At 40.3% G+C, this 23,402-nt stretch overlaps 1 protein-coding gene across 4 annotated transcripts in view; it reads left to right on the top strand.

The window, feature by feature from the left end:
• Positions 1-2,403: 2,403 nt before the first annotated feature.
• Positions 2,404-23,402, top strand: part of myo18ab (myosin XVIIIA b) — a 124,286-nt gene continuing 103,287 nt past the window's right edge. For 2 of the 4 annotated variants that reach the window (XM_076892120.1, XM_076892119.1), the window contains exons 1-2: positions 2,404-2,546; positions 5,143-6,217. In XM_076892120.1, the coding sequence (XP_076748235.1) occupies positions 5,228-6,217 (990 nt within the window). In that variant the 5' untranslated portion in view covers positions 2,404-2,546; positions 5,143-5,227. Of the gene's footprint in view, positions 2,547-5,142; positions 6,218-23,402 lie in introns of those variants that run through there. The other 2 variants (XM_076892125.1, XM_076892116.1) reach the window with 2 other exon arrangements.

Raw genomic sequence — 23,402 nt, 5'->3', positions numbered from 1 at the left:
AAAATGCTAAAGTATCACATTTAAATTGTGTATTATATGGGTGTTGTCACAGTGTTAAGACAGCTTGTGGTTCTGATATTCAGCTGTAATGATATCAATGCTTATGTTTTATACCGATTCTTTAGGCTGTGCTTTTCTGGCATTCATAACAGAACTGTAAATCCTATTACATCTAACACTAGATGAAAGAGGTTTGTTTTGATGTATTTATTATGCATGTAGATGAAAAGGTTTTGTCATAGAGATTGAACGGACTCTGAGAGTTGAATACAGCTCACAAAAGTTTATTTACAAAGACCGGGTGATATATACAATGTGAGGGGCTAAGGCTTCCAGGGATCCACGGGGAGGAAGGAAGGCCACACCAGACTCAAACGCTGCAAACATGCTAGGGTCCTTTTCAGTCACTCCACACCACACAGGTCCAAGGAATCTATGTGCAGGAAACAGACAATTAGTACAACGCTAGGAAATCACATGAAACGCAAGAGCTGGATAAGCCAGTTACACTAACACAGGTTGCACAATGATTCAGTAGCAAGAAGCACCAAGCCACCGCCTTAAGTAGTGGCCCAGAGAGACAGGCTAATGAGCAGCAGGTGAGTCATTGATTGCAGGTGTGTGGGCCCAAGGCAGGAACCCATAACAAATTCCCCCCAGGCGGAAAAGAGGCAGGAAAGAAAGAGCGAGAGAGACAAAACAATAACAAAACATGTGGCTCCTGTGTGAACCAGCCAGGGAGACCCAGGGACCATGACAGGTTTGGGTATTAAACACATTGAAGCAATTTTTTTCTGATTATTTTCCAGGTACAAAATTTACAGTGGGTGATGTCAGTACATTATGGATGCAAAATTCCACTGAAAAAATATAATTCTTCATAAAACTAAAGCTAATCTTGTGAAAAAAAACATAAAAGATACCAAAACACAGATTAAGTCAATAAAAATCCAAAGCCTTGTGCTCCATAAAAACTTTAAATTATGTTTCTACAATAAAATAAGCACTGTGTTTCCTTTGTTCTCTGTCGCGTCGTTAATGTCTACTCGCCCTCAGTCTACGCTCTGTGTTTCGGTCCCTGTTTATCTGCCTGTCATATTTTCCCAGTATAGTTAGTCCTCTGTTCAATCTGCAACCTGCAAATAAAGCTGTTTACTTTGAGTTCAACTTTGCCTCACCGAATCCCGCATTTTGGGTCCTTCCTCCCTGCCTGCCTGCACACAGCCATGACAGCCCATAAAAATTATGAACAGAATCGGTGACAAAGGGCAGTCCCCCTTCTGAAAGATAGAAACCACCACCCCGGTCTGCCAATCCAGAGGTACGGCCCCTGATCTCCATGCAACATTGTAGAGGTGTGTCAACCAAGACAGCCCTACAACATCCAAAACCTTCAGGAACTCAAACGTCATCCACCCCAGGGGCCCTGCCACCAAGGAGTTGTTTAACAGCCTCAGTGGTGACCTCACAACCAGAGATAGAATAGTCGTCCCACTTGTCCCCAGAGGTGGCCTCCGCTCTTGGCTGAAAATGACTCCAATATTCATCAGTTTTACCAAGGCCAAGAGAATTACCAAATTTCCCCTTGTGTTACCAAATTTTTCCTTGTGGGACAATTAAAGGTTTATTCTATTCTATGAGATAAAAGGAAGGTTGGAGATCGGCCTATAATTAGCTAAGACCGGTGGGTCTAGGGATGGGTTTTTAAGTATTGGTTTAATTAATGGTTTCATTTAATTACAGCTTAAAGACCTGTGCTACATAGCTAATTATTAGAGATAGGTCGATCATATTTAAGATAGAAACATTACATAACACAAATGTTGATGGTTTGGAGGATGTAATTACTGAAGTGAACTCAGTAATTAAACAATAGTAATACCATTGTTAAAGTAAAGTAAATAACAATGGTATTGAAAGTAGCCGTACATAATGTTATATCTGTGAAATGATCCCAAGTATTTTTTTCACTAATGGTTAAAATTTTATTTGTTAAGAAATTCATGAAGTCATTACTAGTTAATGTTAAAGGGATGGTTGGCTCAACAGAGCTCTGACTTTTTGTCAGCCTGGCTACAGTGCTGAAGAGAAACCTGGGGTTGTTCTTATTTTCTTCCATCAGTGATGAATAGTAAGATGTTCTGGCTTTATGGAGGGCTTTTTTTTTTTTTATAAAGCAGCAAACTATTCTCCCAGGCTTTCTTTTTCACTGGAGTTACATTATCCAGAGTCGTACATAGTGAACAAGTAGAATTATTAACAAGATAATCGACTGCTGTGCACAAATACTGTGGTACAGTGGTACAGTTTAAATACACAACTCACAATTAAAAACCGTCTTTCCAGTAGTGCACCTGGTTACACTGTATGAACAGAAGGGGGAGTAGGTTGACCGCGTTTTAGATACAGTATTGACGCTTCAGAGCTGGACTGGGAGCAGCCTGCTATCACAACCAGAGCCTGAAAGCTTGTTTCTGTTCCCTACAAGCCGAGCTACACCCATTAACAAGGGACTAGCGAGGCTTCGTTTGAAGTATTGGAAAGCTGTGAGTATCTGTTCCTATAATAAGATGTGCTTCTACTGAGAAGGCACATTTAGTGTTAAGGCAGCTGTGCTGAGACGGACAGGCAGTCAGTGGGGCTGACTGAATGATTTTCATAGGATCCCAGAGTGTTCCAGGATTTGCTTTACCAAAATGAGGGCAAAGAACTGAGGCTGTGACCTGAGCCAATTAGGCTAGTTAGCTAGCTAGACGCTAAATGAAAAGCGAAAAAAAAATACATAAAATATGTAACCTTGTGTTTTTGGCGCGTTCTCATTTGGAATAGCATAAAACAAGAGATTTTGATTATTAGGTAACATTACCTTCATTTACAAAGCAGTAGCTCGGCTAGCTAATGTAGCTGAGAAGCTATACTTATTTTAGCTCTGTCATGCTTTTGTCCCCGACTTCACGCTTAATGAGAAGTGCGGCTGACAAATACGCTTTGTTTACGTTAGTGGTTAAGTATTAGTGTCGATTTAACCGCAGAAGCCAAGTAGATAAAAGGGAGGCAACTTAAAACTCTTAAGCCATTTAGCGTTTTAGCATTCCTTAACCAGTGCATATAGGACCTAACGCTACTCTTAGTGCAGACGCTCTTCGTTTATTTTGGCTACAGATGACAGAAGGTAATAATCTGAGCGGACTGTTAAGGAAACCTTTACTGTTCTGGCAAATTGGTTATTTGATACTGTGTTGCTAAACATTATATGTAAATCTGTACAACACGTTACCACGGTAGTTTTGCTGTATAGATATAAATAGCTGTGATGTTTTCAGTGCTATTCTGTTACACCTTTGAGCATATGACTACTTCATAACTGACAGTTTAGGCTCTTGCCTGATGAGGTTTTTATAACAGCTGAATGACCTTTTTTGCTGGAAATCCGGACTTATCTTAGCAGGAGAAATCACTGACATAATTCACCTATTCCACAGTTAAAATAGTAGGAGGTTTTTTTTTATTTTTTGTAAATAAGAATCTCTGTGTATTACCCAGCAGTTTATAAGAACCAGGCTGAACCATGTGGATGTGCCTGCCTGGACTTTTCAGTTTGTGGCAGGACTTTACCTTATTTGTGAGGCTTACAAAAATGGTCTTGTCAAGCTTCTCCAGTGGGCTTCTTTAATGTAAGAATACTAGAAGTGTTCAGGGATGTAGGTCTGTTTTTTTTTGCAAGGTTGTCTACACATATGCTCTATGCAAACAATCAGGTTTGCTTAGACGTTTGATGCCAGCTTAAAAAAAATGTTTTAGATCTGGTCTGTGCATTTTAATAGTTGTAAAATTATGTGTGTAATTACGGACATTTTTAACTATATGCAACAATACAGTGGTAAAAAATCCATTAAATAAGCAGGCAGAATCATGAAACAAAGCAGACAAAACATGTGGGACTACAAAACATATTCCAATACAGAAAGTGCTGCTAAACTGTTGAGGCTGAGAAGTGATATAAAAATGTAACTATGAGACAGTATAAATGTCTGTTGTCAGATTATGCCACCACTAGCAATAATAATAATAAGACATCCATCCATTCTGTTCCGTTTATCCTTGTCAGGGTCACGGGGGAGCTGGAGCCTATCCCAGTGTACACCCTGGACAGGTCACCAGTCCATTACAGGGCTAACACATAGAGGCACACAACCATTTGCACCTATGGGCAATTTAGATTTACCAGTTGACCTAACCCCTCTAACTGCACGTTGGTAACCACAGAAGGTCCTGGCTTCAATTCCACCAACAGGCCAGAGTCTTTCTGTGTGGAGTTTGCATGTTCTCCCACAGTCCGAAGACTTCAATAATACTGATAATAATTATTGTTTATATTATTTAATTGTGACATTAATGAGAAAAGGCAATTTTCTTAGCCTGTCTGACTGTTCTAGGTGTGTGAAAACATTAGGGAATCATTATTCTTTCATTATCGCTGTTACAGCCGCACACTGTCCTGCTTACCTTAATTTTTTATTCAGTTACAACCTTTTGGTCTGTGTGACCTTCGTCAGGTACAAAGAAACAGTGTTCATACATGTTTGCGCATATATACACATTGAGTAAGATTCAGCCAATTAGGGATTTCTGGCTATTAGGTAAATGGTAAAATGGTAAATGGACTGGTTCTTATATAGCGCTTTTCTACTCTTCTGAGCACTCAAAGCGCTTTACACAACTTGTGCATTCACCCATTCACACCCATTCGCACAAGCACATTTTTCTAGGTGCTAGGCATGTCACACCTGCATAACAGTCCACTCAGAATGTCAGTGCAGTCATCAACAAACCAAATAACGTTTAACATCGCCATCTGATCCGATAACCGGACAATTCATGTCTCTTATATATTCAGAAATTATCACTTAAATTCATAAATTGCCACAATTACAGAACTAGTTTACAACAAATATTCCTACTTTATGCACAAACCAGTGATGTATAATATTTTAAAATACCAACATCGCAATATATAACAGTCACATATACCACTAAATACACTCATGGACACGCGCTGGTGTGCATGGAGAGCAGTTACTGTAATATTTAGCAGTTTAACAGAAATTGTTCTCTCTGTCTCTCTCTTTTTTTAATTCTTAGCCTTTCCTCGCTGGATCATAGCAAACACACCTGACCTGAAGTCAGTTCAGCCGAAAAGGGAACACTAAGTTAATTTAGTGCCACAATGTTTAATCTAAAGAAAAAGGAGAAGGAGAAGAAGGAGAAAAAGGAGAGGATGTCTGCAGCAGAGCTGCGCAGTCTGGAGGAGATGAGCATGCGCCGTGGTTTCTTCAACCTGAAGAGGGAGTCGAAGCGGGAATCTAGGAACAAGCTTGAGATTTCCAACCCCATTCCCATCAAAGTGGCCAGCACCAGTGATCTCCCCCTCACTGACATTGAATTAGATGGCTTGAGTAACCGAAGCAGCATGATCCTGGATGACCAACTAAGCATTGCCAGCTCCAATGATGATCTGAAGGGTGAGGGTGGAGGAGGACAGGATGGACAACGCAGCTCAGTGCGAGATCGAGTTGCTCACTTTGGTTCACTTGCCAAGCAGAACTCTACACAGATGATGAAACGCTTCTCCTTTTCCCAGAGAAGCAAAGAGGAGAGCCCTTCAGAGGGATCCACCCCTTCAGGCCAGAATTCTGCTGCCCCATCCCCACAGGTGGAGAGTAAAGTTTTCAACATGCTCCGCAAGCACAGCCTCAAGCAGCAGCCTGGAGCAGAAGCCCCCAAAAGAATCTGCATTCCCGAAGTGGTCGATAAAACCTTCCCTGCACAACTCCAGCTGCCAGCTGTGGTTGCTCCAAGTCCACCTGAAACCCGTGAACTGGAACTCCAGCGCCGTAACACTGGTGACTTTGGATTTTCTTTGCGTCGCACTACAATGCTGGACCGCAGCCCTGATGGAGGGGTGTACAGACGTGTGGTTCACTTTGCAGAGCCTGGTGCAGGCACTAAGGACCTGGCACTGGGCCTGGTGCCAGGTGATAGGCTGGTGGAGATAAATGGACGAAATGTGGAGAATAAGAGTCGAGACGAGATAGTGGAGATGATCCGTCAGTCAGGAGACACGGTGAGGCTGAAGGTGCAGCCAATACTGGAGTTAAGTGAGCTGAGTCGCTTCTGGCTGAGGAACACCGAGGGGCTGCGCAGGGAGGCCAGACTGGTAAGGACCTCTTCCACTTATATATTGCTTTGTTGGTGATCAGCAGTGGCATACAACCTTTTTGTCAGTTCTGCATATTTTGATTTTGAAAAGCCATGCACCTTTCAAACATGTAAAAAGTACAGAGTAATTGTCTCTATTGCCGAGATGTACAATTTGGGTGTTCCTGTGCTTATATTATTCTTTATCAATTGCTCATTGTTTTCTAGTTTATAAGTTAATTGTTAGTAGAAGCCTGGAGATTAAAACTTTCTTTAAAACATACGTTTTGTGCTGCTGATTGAACATAGCAAAGATGACTTTTATTTTCCCTTTCATGGTTTGAAATTATATTTTTGTCCACTCATTTCAAACTCACTTAAAAGGCTCTAAACAGAATTTTCTTACTCCGCCTCTTTTTCTTGACTAAACCCTTTTTGATTTTATTATAATTACCTAACCCTTACCACACCCAAGTTAATAATATATATTTTTTTACAACAAGAATGTTCTGGACCTTTTTGTTTAGTTTGTTCTTCCTGCTTCTGTGTGAGGTTTCTTCTGCAGCCTCTAAACCCTTCTGATGACCTTCTGATCTTACATTTTCAGTCATTTTTGACTGCTGTCATCTGGCAAAGGCAGGTGAAAATGCTGACCTTAGTGGTGAGGGTGTAGCTAGATGATTGATGTATTTTTAGGTTTTAGCCTTTACAGAGCCCTTCCTCAGCAGCCGCTTGGCACAGACTTGCATTTCTGCAAAGTCAGCTTTTCCTTCATTTTTATCTGAAGTGCTGATACACTCAGCATAATGTGTGTTTACACAGCACTGAGTTCATCAGTACAACCACTGACTCGATATCTTACCGCTCAATGCTTTTTCGTTGACAGAATTACTGTTTTCATTTACTAATTCTTTCCTGTCACATTTACCAATTTAAACTACTGTCAACACTTCACAGATGTTTAACAGTATGTAGGTTGTAATGGTGATTCACTGGGCATAATTGTGTATTTTCTGTTAAGCTTTTAATTTGAAAATCCACCTCGTATGCTAATGGGAACTGAACGCAGTGTTAATGAAACTTGTATTGATGATTGCATGTTTAGCTGTCATAATGTACAAAACAACATTTTCAATAACCCGCTGAGTAGAATTGCAATGATTAGACAAGTAAAGATGGTAATATTTTGCTGATCCCCCCCTTTGTTTGATTCTGCTTTATATTTGGATCCTTGAACAGTTGTAATACTTTGTAGCTGAAAATCTTACATTCAGTTTGCGCTAATTGTATAGATACCTGGCTTTAACAGCATCTGAGTTTACTCCAGCGGGCTCAGTGTCCCGATCAGGGCATAGTTGGCAGTATCAGAGGACTTTGTTTGGCTTTGGATCAAGAGTCCTTGTGACACAGTCAGGCTGAAAGAGACTCTGATCCCCTACTCCCACAATGGAATTCATCTCCTCTGGGATGCAGGGAGTGACTGTGCAGCCCATGCTGCCTTTTTCTAAACAGGAGACAGAGGCAGTGGCTAACTGAGGAGGTCTTTCTCTACAGTGGCTGTTTGTTAGGAAAATGCTGCTCTGAGTACTGGATAAGGACTTACTTGTGTCATGTGGGGAACTTCTAAAGTTTTCATGAAGCAAACAGGAAGTGTACACCGGAGGGAACTTTGTTTTAAGTGTATAGACAATCTTTGGTCAAGTACGCAAACATTCTGCACACCACAGAATGATCCGTTTTGTTGATTTTTTTATGTATGTTAAACAGCAGGCCTCTCTGTGTCTCTTTGTTCACTTTAATTGATATCACCAACTTGGGTTAAACAAAGGCAAGCTGACAAAGGGCCCATCATTCAATCTTGATAAAGTGTTGCCAAGTCACACTCCCAATTCCAACAGCAGCTGCTGGCTTTTCTGCATATATTAAACATATTTTTAAAGCTAAGGTGTGTTGGTGCAATGAGTCTTCAACACAAGTATGAACACATTAAGACTTGATCAGGACTTGGAAGCAGGCAGACAGGATGCACTATTGTTTTAGCTGTGACCAGCATAGACAGGATATTCTTAAAAAAGCACGGGGATATCTTCGGAAACGAAACAACACATAGTACAATCATAGCCATATGTTTAAACTAAGGCCAGACACAGTAGCTGGGTCAGCTGATGTCAAAGCTTCTGTCAGTTGTTTTTTCGAAATGAACTTTTCTGCTGGTCATTTTGAGCATTTACTGATATTACTAAAAAACCATCAAAGAAACATTAGTGGTGTCTTCGCTCTTATGTATTTACATTGCACTGGGAACACCAGTCCACAGAGAGAAACACTGACCAGCCTGGCTGACCCTTTGAAGGGCTGCTCTAATGGTTTCCAGTTGCTGCCATAATGGAAAGCCCCTAACATGACACAAAGTAAGCCTCTTATCCAATTATACTCTGAGCAGCATTTTCCTGCTCAGAAGCCAGAGCTTCTGTCTCTTACCATGTTGTGTCCTGATGACTCTATTACACACACAAGCATACAAAGCATGAAAACAGTGGCAGCCATGCCGCCACAGCTGGTAACAGCTAAGAAGTTTGGCACACTCATAGTGTCTTGACCTGCCAGTCGCCTGGTCAAGGATATCCTGCCTTATCATCCTTTTCGATCTAAAAGGGACTATCAAATTGTTATATTGATTGATTGTCAATTGTTATTGTCATGTTATATTCAGTAAGACTTGAAACAAGTGACTGAGTTAGTTCCCGTTCTACTAAACAAGGGGATGTCCTTTTAGTCTGTTTACTTCCCGCTGTTTTTCTCCCTATCTTTTTGAATTTTGTCTTTGATTGGATCTGGCTTTCAAATGTCTTTACTGGCTGTCTCTGTATTAGGGTTTCCTACTTTACTGATGGCTTTCTTTCTATGTTAAGGCTCATTAGGCGCTAAGATAGTGATGTTTTAATTGTATAGAGGGCGAAATAATTAATTGGTCTCTTGCTGAATTTGTAAGTTTGCCTTCTTTGAGAGTCAAAGTCAAAGTCAAAGTCAGCTTTATTGTCAATTCTGCCACATGTACAGGACATAACGAGAATAGAAACTACGTTACTCTCAATCCCTAGATAAAATAGCAAATGAACATTTAAATATAAGAGTGATTAAAAATGCAAGTAAAATAATTAAAAAGTAAAATTTAAATAAATAAATACAATACAATTTTTACATATAACAAGAAAGCTATACAATATACAATATAATGAGTAAATGACATTGAGTGCAAACCAGGCAGAGTAGTGCAAATGGAGATTTGGTAATGTACGGTAAGAGATAGTGTAACAACAAAGTCTTATGAGGTAGTGGCAGTCCAATGCTCCACAAAGTGACTGGTAACTGGTGCAGGCCAGTGAGTGAGTTAGAGAGTGTGTGTGTGTGTGTGACAGAGTTCAGTAGGACCGTGGAGGAGAGAGGGGAGAGGGGGCAGAATCGGGAGGGAGTTAAGCTTCCTGACAGCCTGATGGATGGAGCTGTCCTTCAGTCTGCTGGTCCTGGCCCGGAGACTCCGCAGTCTCCTCCCCGATGGCAGCAGCTTGAAGAAGCTTTGCATTGGGTGCGTGGGATCAGCCGCTATGCAAAGGGATTTTTTAGTGAGACGGGTGCTGTAAATGTCCTGGAGGGAGGGGAGAGCGACACCAATGATCCTCTCTGCAGCTCTCACTATGCGTTGGAGGGTTCTATGACAGGACGCATTGCAGGCTCCAAACCACACAGTGATGCAGCTCGACAGGATGCTCTCGATGGTGCCTCTGTAGAAAGTGTGCATGATGGGGGCTGGTGCTCCTGCTCTTCTTAGTTTGCGGAGAAAGAAGAGACGCTGCTGTGATTTCTTGGCCAGTGCTGTGGTGTTGTACGTCCAGGAGAGATCCTCTGTGATGTGCACACCCAAGAACTTGGTGCTGCTCACTCTCTCCACAGACGCTCCGTCAATGGTCAGAGGAGCATGTTGGGTGTGCATTCTCCTGAAGTCCACAACAATCTCCTTCGTCTTCTCCACATTCAGAGAGAGATTGTTGTCAGCACACCACGTGGCCAGGCGTCTCACCTCACTTCTGTAGTCGGTCTCATCCCTGTTGCTAATGAGACCCACCACCGTTGTGTCGTCCGCAAACTTGATGAAGAGGTTGGAGCTGTATGATGGAGTGCAGTCATGGGTCAGCAGAGTGAAGAGGAGGGGGCTCAGCACACATCCCTGCGGGGCCCCCGTGTTTAAAATGATGGTGCTGGATGTATTACTGCCGACCCGTACTGCTTGAGGTCTTCCGGTGAGGAAATCCAACAGCCAGTTGCACAGTGAGGTGTTGAGCCCCAGCTGGACCAGTTTTTGAGTGAGCTGTTGGGGGATTATGGTGTTGAATGCTGAACTGAAATCTATGAACAGCATTCGAACATATGAGTCATTTTTGTCCAGGTGTGTGAGTGCCGAGTGGAGTGCAGTGGAGATGGCATCATCGGTTGAGCGGTTGGGCCGATACGCAAACTGGAAGGGATCCAGGGAGGGGGGCAGGACAGTCTTGATGTGTTGCATGACTAGTCGTTCGAAGCACTTCATCAGGATGGGAGTAAGTGCAACAGGACGGTAGTCATTAAAGCAGGAGGGAGATGACTTTTTTGGAACCGGAATGATTGTGGTGGCTTTAAAACATGTGGGGACGACAGCCTGGATGAGTGATATGTTGAAGATGTCTGTGAAGACATCAGTGAGTTCCACTGCACAGTCTCTCAGTGCACGACCAGGAATGTTGTCAGGACCCGGAGCTTTACGTGCATTGATCCTGCTGAGGGATCTCCTCACGCTGTCCGGGGACAGAGTCATCACCTGGTCACCAGGAGGGGGTGGGGTCTTCTGTGTGAGAACTGAACAGTGTCTCTCCACCTAGTCACATTTTGCTTGTGCATCAAATACAATGCAAAGCGTTAAGGTAATTTATTTATTTTATGATTATTTTATAATGTGTGTGGTCATCGCTATAGCAATGTGGCTGAGCATCTTGTGACCTGATTAGCGTTAGATACGAACGCTACAACAAAGGTGGACGTCGGGGTATGGATATATCTGCTGCTTGGTCTGTGGCTTTTCGTCAGAGTCACGGGCCACTGTGTTGGGTTTTTTTTTTTTTTTTGAAGCTTTTCTATCGTTGCTGGGTTTCAAAAATGGTGGTTTTAATTTTTTCACTTTGGAACCATGGCCGAGCAAGTAGTATTTCAGTACCAGGTACTATGCCTAATGGAAAACCTTTAAAACCGTTGCAAGTCGATCTGAGTAGGTACTAGTGGAAAAGGGACTTATCTGTCACTCCTAAGGCATACCTGACCATTGTCTCGATGTCCACATACATGTCCTGCACCACCCTCACATACTTCTGTACCACATCTAGTTTCCTGATACAGTACCAAAGTTCTTCTCTTGGCTTACTCGGTCACCCTGACCTGCTGCCCATCAAGCTAAAAAGCATCCTTTCTTCTTTGTCAGTGTCCAGCCTCTCATACAACTCAGTAGAGCAGGGCGATATGACCAAAAATGTCTATCACGATATACATTTGAAAATCTGCGATAACGACACAACTGACGATATAATTGACACTAGACAAAATACTTTACAACTCTACAACTTTATTAGTGCAAAAAAAAAACCCAACCCATCAATGTATTTTGCACTTACACAAGCAGCTTTTTAAGTGCATTAAAGTTATATAAAAATTTGCAGTGCAAATGCAAATCCTTGCTGACAGTTTAACCAAAAGGCATTTCCAGTGGAAATTGGCCGACATATCCTCAGCATAACCATGTATAATATCCACAAAACTTAAAAAGAGGTTATACAAACACTTATGTTGAAGCACAGTACGTATCACTCCGAGGCTCCTGCCTACGATAGCCGTAACGCTCCGACAGTCCATCAAGTGGTGCGGCTTCGTAGCTTAGCAAAGTTGTACTGAAACATTTGACAGATTTTCGAGCGCCGTGTACATAAAATCGTTTCGAGGTCAGTAAACACAACCAGAGTTCATACATAAGGCACACGGGATTATAAGGGGCACTGTCGATTTTCTGAAAAATCAAAGGATTGATTTTAAGTGTGCCGTATTTTCCAAACAACACGGTAATAATGACGGCCCGCTAGCATGCTCTACCAAAAATAGTGCTTTGTTGTATATCTGACGGACCAAAGCCAAACCAGTTCCACACCACTGAAGTTGCAGCATTTTTACAAACCAGTTCTGGTTCATCTGTTTCATTCAACGATCCACTTTCGCTCTTCTCATTCTTCGTCGCAGCCATGTGCGTATGTAAACAAAGGCACTGGCGCATGTGCGTTTTACCCATATTCTATCGCGATATGTCATTTTCCTATCGTTGCCCAACATTACACCGGTATTACCGTAAACGGTATGATATAGCCCAGCCCTACAACTCAGTATAAGCCTTTTCTTTTCCCTTGTTCGCCTTTTTTCAAACAACTTGCCTCATTCATAATGCATGACACAAAGCCCCACATTTTTAAGTCGCAATTTAATATATTTTTTTTTAGATGTTATTATTTGATATCTTAATAATATGCAAACATCTTTTACATTAACATGTCTTCATATCATATTTAACAGAGGTCCCGCACATTAAAGCGGGATGATTCGTTATGGAATAATGTGCTTAAGGCATTATTATATTACATTAGTTTGCAATGAAATATAACTGAACTACAGAGAGACACTTGATAAAATTAGCACATCCTCTCAGTCAGCTGAAGAAAAGTGAATGTTGGCCTATGACACTGTTAAGACACAATGACGTCTGTGGTGTTCTATTATAAACACGTATGAAAACAGTGATATGTCAAGTTTTTGTCTTGGATGAGTTCCTTAGTTCCATGTTGCGCTCCTCATTTTTCCATCTCAAATCCATATTCCCCCTAAAAAGTGTTCAAGTAGTGTTATTATTGATGTAAGCATATATTAAGTAGAAAGAATGCCTTAACTTGTCATGTAATTGCCATTGCCAAGAAGCTTACATCTTTAGTATTTGGCACACTTTTGCATAATTATCTCAGCTATTTACAGCCACACCCTGTTAAGTAGGATAACATGCAGCATGGAAATGTTTAAGTAAACCTGCTAACTAGTAAATATTATTCACATAAGATTTTAACAGCAGGAATAAAAACTGAAAAGGTCTGAAATAAGAGGGCTGGGTGGAGCGTGAGAGAGACTGGAGGCTAAAGTAGTAAGAAGCCGTCTTTTCTTGTCTTAACAGGCTGCCTAAAAGCAACGGAAAGCACGTCTTCCCTTTAGGTCTCACTTTGGTATTTGTGGAATCTGTTTTCGAACAAATAGGCCACTTCCTGACCCTATCCTCCCGAGAATCTCTTGTGGAGGAAGAGGAATGAGTTTTTGAGGATCAGGGTTGATGGAGGAGGGAAGGAACTTGATGGGTTCATATGGCTTAGAAAACATCTTGGAAAACAGTTTGCTGTATGGTTTTCTGTATGGTAAACTGTTTTCTATGATGGTTCTACACGCTGTATTTAAAAAAACTTTTTTCGCACGTTGTTATTCAGCATGATCTAAACATCTGGAATCCAGAATAATGGACTCGGGATCATTGACTAAGACTGTGTTAAAGCTGACAGTAGTTCTGTACAAACACAGTGTCCTAATTAATGCTTTCATAAATGGAAGTGTTAATCATTTGTTTTCATCAATAAACAAAATGCAGTGACTGAACAAAAGAGAAATCTAAATCAAATCAATATTTGGTGTGACCACCTTTGCCTTCAAAACAGCATCAGTTCTTCTAGGTACACTTGTACACAGTTTTTGAAGGAACTTGGCTGGTAGGTTGTTAACAGCTTGGAGAACTAAGCATAGATCCTCTGTGTATGCTGGCTTCCTCACATCCTTCTGTCTCTTCATGCAGACAGTCTTGATTATGTTGAGATCAGGGCTCTGTGGGGGCCATGCCATCACTTACAGTACTTCTTGTTGTTCTTTTCGCTGAAGATAGTTCTTAATGACTTTGGCTGTGTGTTTGGGGTTGTTGTCCTGCTGCAGAATACACTTGGGGGCAATAAATAATCATTTATATTTCTGAAAGCATTCTTTTCTTATAGCATTTTTTTCACATCTGCCTAAAACTTTTGCACAGTACTGTACATGCATGTATACATAAAAAAAATATATACTGCAGTTGCTCTTGAAGATAAAAAGCTAATCACACCAAAGGAAATAAAATGTTCTTTGTGTACTTCTAGGCAGAGCAAAAAATGAAGATGTATCAAAAGCTTTTAGCCATGTACATCACATCAAGTCATGGCTAACAAGCAGTGGACAGAGTGTTTTCAGATACAACTACTATGGCATTAACCAGCCATAAAACCACGGACGGGTGCTGCTACAAGATCGTTATTATCTTGTCTAGACATCATACCTAACTATTAAAAACGAGGCCGTGTGTAAGAGCCATCAGAAATTCGGATTGTGTATAACCCGGAAACTGGTATGAATTAATCCAACTACACATAAATGGATGGGCATTTCTCTTTCAAAAGAGCTAATGCTAATAACACCACATACAAAGATGTTGCAACATCAATAAATAGGTCTTTTAACGTTTCAACATTCAACTGATGAGGACTGACAAGCCAGTAGACTGGAATGCCGTAGGACAAGTTTTAAGTTTTGTGATAAGTGATGGTTGGAGCACACATTTAATGGCGGTGCATAACTTTACATCAGTGTGTCACAGTTGCCTTTACTTAACATTATTGGTAATTACCCGAATATTTTTGTTTCTGTAATGGTTGCACTACGTGCATATGCTCCTTAATTGGAATAATGCTAAAATGTAACTATTGTTGTTATCCATAATTTTTTAAAATGTACTGCTTGCCAAAAAAAATAAGACAAATTGAAAAGCACATTATTATTTTCTTAATAACGACGCCAAATTGCATTTATTTAGTTGCATTCTTGAATAGAAAAATTTATTTTAGTGGTTGAATATGATATTTTATTAAATTCTTAATTCATACATTTTTTAAATTAATATTCTGACATTGGTTCTTGAAAAGGATTATATAAATATGTCTGTATAGGTTCTCAGTCATCCAGGTCATGGTAGTTTAAGGAACTTGGACTATGGAAATAATATTTTTTCTTTATTTACTTACTTTTGACTTCACAAAGTCAAGTCTAGTGTGCTGGTTCAAATTTAGGTATAAAAACGTGAATTCAGTTTGAAATGCGGCATTTCTGTTCAAAATGGTGAAAAAGGGAGGAGTCTGTGTTAAAGCACTTGTAGATGTTCGAGGGTTCTCACAGTTTGATCAAGTATGCTTTGGAGTGGATTGCCAAGACTGATACTTGCGGTAAGGAAGAGGCAGAAAGCCGACTGAAGCAGATATCTGGCACCTCAAGATTTTAAGTACTAGAGCCAGAGCTCCATCTCAGATAAATACGTCTAGATCAGGTAAATGGACTGCTTCTTTTATACCACTTTTCTACTTGACCCTACTTAGCTTGTGAGCTCAGACAAGTTCGTGGTCAGGGTGCTATGGCCATAATCAGGGTCTGAGAAGATCTCAAGAATGAATAAGCACATGACTGAATGAACAAGGCTTTAATGTAAAAATGGCTTATAAGAAGTCATTATTAAGCCCTGTTTGTACCTAGAAATGCCTGAGATTTGCTAGGGAGCATAAAAACATAACTGTAGACTACTGGAAGAAGGTACTCTGAATAGACGAGTCCACGTTTAAAGTGTGTTTCAGCATCATCCTGTTTATGTCTGCAGAAAAGCTGGCAAACATTTTGATGCTATAAGCAGTTCACCCAGATTGAAATCTCATGATCATCCTCACGCCACAAATCAAGATCTTGCATGAAGCTTCAGAATGAGGTAAATTGGAAGAAAAACTGTCAGTCAAAACAGAATTCAATGATTTCTAAGTCATTGAAAGCCTATATTTAATTTAAAGTACTGAAAATACAAGAGATTAAATGATAAATAAATAAACAAACTATGCCAGCAATGTATTTGAAAAAATCTGGGAGACTGGCATGCTTTTGGCTATGCTCGTCTCACTAATAACAAATGTTCAATTCTTGTAGAAGTAAACAAGGGCTTAAATACTTACTTTGCTTTCCCTGAGTAAGCCTTAATATGGACTACAGCAACAAAAAAAAGTATATGGCCTCAGCCTACAGAAAGGCCTTGGCCTTGGTGAAGTTGAACTTCTTGCTGTGAGGCGAGGGTGCACACCACCACACCACCATGTTGCCAAGTTCTGCATTTATAACATATTATTTTAAATATTCCTTGCATAAAGTATCAATAAGAGTATTTATTCTGCACGATGTGAATCCTCATCATTGAAATATTGACAACTGGCCTGTAGGTGTAAATAGACAGTGGAGTCCTGGCCTGACAAGTTAGCTCTTTTGTGTTGTGCCATCAGCTTAGTCAGAGGTTTTGTAGTTTCCCGGATGTATATATCATGTCATTCCTCCTGGCACTTAACAGCATGGACTATATTACTCTGTTTGTCCCAGGGGACCAGATCCTTCGGGTGGACCATGTTTGGGTTTGAAAGCTACAGAGACGTGGTGTTTGGAGAAAATTTGCGAGTTAGCGTGGATCACCCCGTGCGTGAGGCTGCACGGTGCTAACACGTTTACGAGCTAACCGCACTAATGTGTTGATGCCGTGCAGCCCCACGCATGGGCAATCCGTGCTAATGTGTTAACGAGCTAACTGCACTAACGCGTTGAGGCCGTGCAGCCCCACGCATGGGGTAATCTGTGCTAGCGTGTTAACGAGCTAACCGCACTAAGGTGTTGATGCTGAGCAGCCACATGCACTGGCAATCTGCATTAATGCGGTTGTAACGTTAACGTCATTTTAACAAGATTAATGCTGGCAGCACTAATTTTTAGACATAAGTTGTAACGGCCGCCATTTTCTTTGTGAGTGTTTATTACATTGCGTGCTGCGGGGAAAAGCCTGTTCTAACGTTTAGAACAGCCTGTTTTAAGGTTTATTTTGAGGACCTGATGGCTGTTTATTGCTTCCCATCCGTAAACTCCATACTCTATCGTGTGATTCTTGCATAGGTGGTAGAAGAGGTTTGCCGTGTTTGAGTCTGAGGTGGGGACCGGTTTGCGACATAATTTGCATAGCACAGTTTTGTGGTCCGTGTCAGACTTTTCGTAGTCAAACCATGTCCATGCTACAGAGGTAGCCCGTCGTTTAGGAATAAGGTCCTCGATTTGTTTTGATTGGTCCTTCTGTTTTTAGCTATCTGGTTCTGCCTCATCTTCACTGGATTTGCTGGTATTATCTGTGCCCCAGTAAAAAGATATTGGCGTTAACAGTGTATTTTGCGACAAAACGAAACAAAAGATGGCGTATAATTTGAAATGATAAATGTTTTCATTTCATTATCCTATATATTTTGTCATATCGAACAGCCCTAATAATTGGTCATCTGGTAACTTCCCTACCACCCAGAGCCTGTCCCAACTCCTCTTTGAACTCTGCATAACATTTTTCCTTTTTCAACTTCTACCAAGAACCAGATCTATTCCCTGGATGAAAAAAGTCCAAACATGCTCCAGACTTGCTGTGGAGATATTGTTAATGCTAATATTGTTGTGCTAAAATAAATACCACATTTTTGAGGAAGCCAGTTACCTAGCTCTCAGCAGGTAAGAAATGTGTGTAAGAGTTAAAGAAAAGTGGCGGATTAGCACACCGCCAGAGCCCATGTCTTGGTTTGATACCACAGTTTGTTTTGGTCTGTCTCTGTTAGTGCTGCTGCTGCCTGAAAACCACACCGTCAGCACTCTCCTTTTTCTACACACTAAGCACAGTGACACAGCAGCATGGTCAAAACATGCTGTCTCCGTTGAAACACTTGGATGTTTCCCTGTCAACGCTATTATTGTTCACTAAAACTAAAAGAAAATCTAAACAAAAACTAAACTTTAAAAAGAAATTAAAACTGAAATGATTTTGTGGACTTGGAAACAAGCTAAAGTAAAACACAAATATATAGGAAATATCCCCAGTCTTAGTGTGTATCACCACTACTTTGATGAGGATCTATGCTCTCTATACAATAATACTTAATTAAAAGTAACACTCTAACTGAATGTGTTCTTTTTATTTAAGGAATCCCGCTGACTTAAGTAATTACACTGGGTCCTGTGGTTGGGGTTGTTGTTGGTATGTTGAGCTGGCAGTGGGAGAGATCCAGCTCTGTGTGTAATGTAACAGCAAACGTGTGTGTAAATAATGGATGCAAAGCATGTTCATGCCATCGGGGTCTGCTGTGGTCATTCACATGAGACTTTTCCATTTTATCTTGTGCAGCAACTAGCAGGTCAAGCCAACCAAAGTATATATCATTGTGATCATTAGCTCTGATGAGTCATTTAGTTATTTTGTTCTTGACAGCAGACACTTCCTGTATGAAACCCCCCAAAATGCAAGAGTAGGAATTCATTGCAACAAATGTAAGCATGCTCCTTGTTTTTTGGGTCTTATACTGTCTTGTGGTATTTGAGATATAGAACTCACCAAGGCACTGGTGCCACATAGATTGCAATGAATTGCACTCCATTCTGTGTGGCAGGGGTGTTTCAAACATAAGTGATTTCATGGTTTGGCTACTAAGCTGTTGTTCAGTAGAAGATGTGGTCAGAGTGAATCAGTCACATTAATCACTTTCATTTACCTCTAAGCACATGCTCTGGCTCATACTTTTGTTAAACTCGAGTGGATTCAAGTGGAGCTCCAGTTTTTCACCTAGTGCCAGGTTAAATTATGGTCTCGGGGCCCCATTTAAAAAATAAAATAAAAAGAAAGAAAAGTTTATTATAAATATATGCACACTTAAAAAGACCACATTTGTGCCACTCAATGAAAACTGCTTTTCAGTTTTTGTTTGACCAAATGGGCAGAGTGCCTCTGTGTTTTATCTATAATTTCCTCTCCTGACCTAAGCCCCGAGATTTCTGCCAGCCCAACACAGCAGACAGTGGATTAGCCTGATTGTACACTACGGTATTCAGTCATAAGTTATGGTGTGTGTGTGTGTGTTCACCTAACTAATGGCTTGCATATAGCAATCTAGTAATTTACAGATATTGTATTTACTTTTAACTATGCAAAAGACTACTGAAATATCATGTGAAATATGTTGGTTGAGTTTGAGCTTTAAGTCATAGAAAATCTATCCCACCTCTCTTTTTTCTGTAAGAGTCAGTCATCCTTGAAATGCATCTAGGAAACCTTAGGGGAGGTGATTATGTAATTTAGGTTTTAGGGTTGCACATATAGAAACTTTTTTTTAAATTTATTCTTGTACCTGTACTCTACTGTGATTTTTATCCCTGATATCCCTGTGTTTTGTTTTTTGTTTTGTATTTTTTTGTCGTCAGTCCAAGTCAGAGTTACCCTGATGATATTGTCAGGAACTTTTTTCAGACTTGACAAAACTACAGATTACTGAGCCACACAACTCCCTGGTAAATTCGTAAATTCATGAATTGTAGTCATGCTCAACTCTTAAGTAATGTTGAGTGATATCAGGAGTTAGGGTGATATGACCCAAAATTCATATCTTGATATTCTTTACCTGGATGGCGATATAAGATATATATCTTGATATGTTTTTTAAAGCCATAAAGTAAGAACAAAAAGAGAGTTCTTAGTCAAAGCTGTGTCCCAAATCTCACATAGGCACTTTTATTAACATACAGCATAGATGTACAAGAAAAAATTACTCTGAAATAAATTATCAGCATTTATTAAATAATAATGCTCCATAAATAAAACATAAAAAAATAATGTTGTTTTTGTGCATAACAAAAAAGCTCACAATTGTGCAGTCAAAATGTAAACTAAAAGATGCTGAGCATAACAACAAAGACAGACCGCAGCAGGTTTCGTGGTCAGTAAACACAACCAGAATTCATACATAAGGCGCACTGTCGATTTTTGAGAAAATGAAAGGATTTTAGGCCAGTCGTCAACGTGTTAACCCGGTTAGCTCATTAACGCGTTGACGCCGTCCAGCCCTACGCACGGGGTCATCTACGGTAACTCGTTAACAGAGATTTGCCCCGTTAATGCAGTTATGGCCTTAACGTCACACTGGCAGCACTAAAATAGTAATCTTCAAATGTTTTCTTTTTACTGACCAGCTCCTCTTTGATAGCTTCCGTGTCCATCTTGTCGTTGCCTGCAGGTGAAGCGATGGGGGAGGGGGAGTTGTGTTCAGTGAAGGGGAGAGGCGAGGCCGAGTAACGTTGTGTAGGGACAAAAGTGGACGAAAGAGAGGCAAACTTGCGGCTCCACAAGTATAATTAAAGTAACATAGACTATATCGATATAAACGATATTGTCACATCTCATATCTCGTATAAAAATATATCGATATATTTAAAAAGTCGATATATAGCCCAGTCCCATCAGGAGTCATTAACAGATCAAAAGTAATGTACCCAATTTTTCTCAAATAAAGTCAGTTAATCTGGGTTTATTTGACACACACATAAAACCAAAATGGATTCCAGTAGGAAAACAATCCTCCCCGGCTGTGTATGTGTATGTCTGCAAATACTGCAAAAAATCTTGTGAAGACGTGATGTTTTTCTGTCCTTGTAAATTGTGTGGCTTTGAAATGATTGCAACCTTTTACTGTTTTGTTGTTTTTCACTTACCTTTGTGTTAGATTGGCAAAGCTGTGACACTATCATTGGGTAGAAAAGTTGATGACCATTTCTAACACAGCCGGCTGATTTCAGGATCATCTTTTTGCTGGTACTAAATTGAATTGTGCTCCCACGGATCTTTGTGAAGTGTCAGCACGAGGCTTGGTACATAGATGTCACCAAATACACCCACCAAAGAGGGAAAAAATTATCATGAAGGCCTGAAGTTGACATAAACAAAGAACCCTTTCGCTCTTTGAACACATTTCCAAGTTAACTTTCAACAACCTAAATCCTTTATGGATTGTGATGTGTTCAGAAGCTGCAACCTGATTTCTTCTGACATCATTGACATGTCATCAATACATTCCATTGAACCACACATGCTTTTAGCTTTCATGATGCTGAGGGTTTTAGTCAATGAGGCTGTTTGTTTGGTTTTGGCAGCAGTCACTGGCCTGTGCTTTGCTGCCCCAATATCTCTTGCACTTTGATCAGATATGAATTACAGGAGCTGATTCTTAGTGTGTAAAGGGCATCATCTGCTGTTTTGTTATGCCTATGCATGCCTCAGAAATTACAGTAGCCAAACAGAATTCGCATGCTTAGGAGTGAAGAAATATGTTCATTTGAGATGGGGTATTTTTTGTTTCTTTTGAAATGTAGAACTGTGTATGTCTGTTTGTGTATGCATTATTATCATCTTTGCGTTTTTAATTTTGTCACTACCAACAAATACTCAACTTTGCCACCTGCAGCCCTGCCTCTGCTCTTTTTGTTAGTGCTATTGTCTCTAAATTATACATAGCAGGTCTCACTACCATCTGTACACCTTATCTTTCATTCATGTTGCTATCCTGTGACAAATCACCTGACACCTGTCTCCACCCACTCCATCTTGCCTGAATTCTCTCCGCCTCTCTTGTGCATTTGTATGTCTGCCTTTGTGAGCACAAAGTGTAATATTTTGAAAACAAGGAAATATGGGGACCTTTGACTTGTTCAGTTTAGATTCTGGTTTAGGTTAGGTTAAAGATATTGCTATCAGCACACGTGGTATGAGACAGTCATGAGATCGAATAATATAATCATTAGGCACCTTGAGTCAACTGTTGTTGTGATCCGGGACTATATAAATAACACTGACTTGAATCACCTATAGCTTTTTATATTACCGTATATCCAATAATAGGATAAATTTATATCTTCATGTAATTTAATTATAAAGCTGTCAGTTTCACTGTAATTTGTGATTTACACCAGTATGCTGTGTTTTCCTTAAGTTATCTTCAAATAGAGTAGGCTGGTGATCAGTAAAAAATTGCTATGTTTTTATTGTCAAGATTATTAGATACTTTGTCATTAGATTCTTTCTCAGGATCAAGGGTCGAGGATTAGCTTCTTAATTTTACCATATGAGGAAAGAAAATCAAGAGTTTGTAGCTGGGGTGCTGTTTCTTGGATGGGAAACACCCAGCTGCTTCTACTGATGGGTGCCAATGATATTCTGGGCAGTTTTAATCATCTTCTGCAGAGCTTTCCGGGCTTAGGCCTTGATCATCCCATTGTGATGTTTCCAGTTAAGAAGATTTCTGTTGCTCTTCTTTAGAAGTCAACAAGTACTTGAAGTTGAGTTGTTTTTGAGCTTTCTTCATTAGGGTTGAGATGAGTGATAACCACAGCTTCAGTGATGTAAAGTATTTCGCCTAATTCAACAATCGAGTCCTTAGTTCTCTTGATCATAAGCAGTGGGTTGTTTAGTGAACTTTTACATGGTAAAAGCCTGGGCTATGCTCTCACGCTTTGCTTTCACCTTATTTTTGTCTTTCCATATGTTAGTAAATTAAGTATGTAATATTCTAAATATTATATAAATAAAATGACAGTTAAATATTTTTAGAAAAAAACAACAGAGTTGGGTCAAATTTCAGACTGTTGATTTCATCTCATCTGATTTGATTTCACACAAGCCTTTGCATACAGGACTTTGCTACTCATGATACACAGAGTCACCGTAGAGATGTTACGTCAGCGCATTTCTCCCTTCTTTCACCACCCTCTTCTTTAGGCTGCATTCTTTCCAAAGGCACTTTAGCTTGACATTCCCACAACCCTCATTCTCTTTCATCTTGACTAAAGCTATCATAAAATATTTGTACCTTATCTACATCAATCTCCCATTCCCTTCCCAGATTAATGTGGAAGCCACTGCAGAAAAATATATTCTGTAGTTTTGGGATTGCTGAAGTGTGTGTGTGTGTGTGTGTGTGCGCGTGTGTGTGTGTGTGTGTGTGTGGTTTTTTTTTTGGTTCCATGGCTCCATCTTGTGGAGAAAGATCAGAAGTGTGGGGAAATGCAGAGCACTAAGGGGTCAATATCTGCTGCCTACTGGCTGCTCCCAATAGGGCTTAAATATCTTGGACTCTCCGCCAGTTGCGCTTAGAACTGAAGAAGTG

This window comes from Maylandia zebra, linkage group LG14 (genome assembly GCF_041146795.1).
Source record: "Maylandia zebra isolate NMK-2024a linkage group LG14, Mzebra_GT3a, whole genome shotgun sequence".
NCBI classification, from domain to species: Eukaryota; Metazoa; Chordata; class Actinopteri; order Cichliformes; family Cichlidae; genus Maylandia; species Maylandia zebra.
Note: the sequence above shows the minus strand (reverse complement) of the source record. Positions and strands in the feature narration are given on the sequence as shown.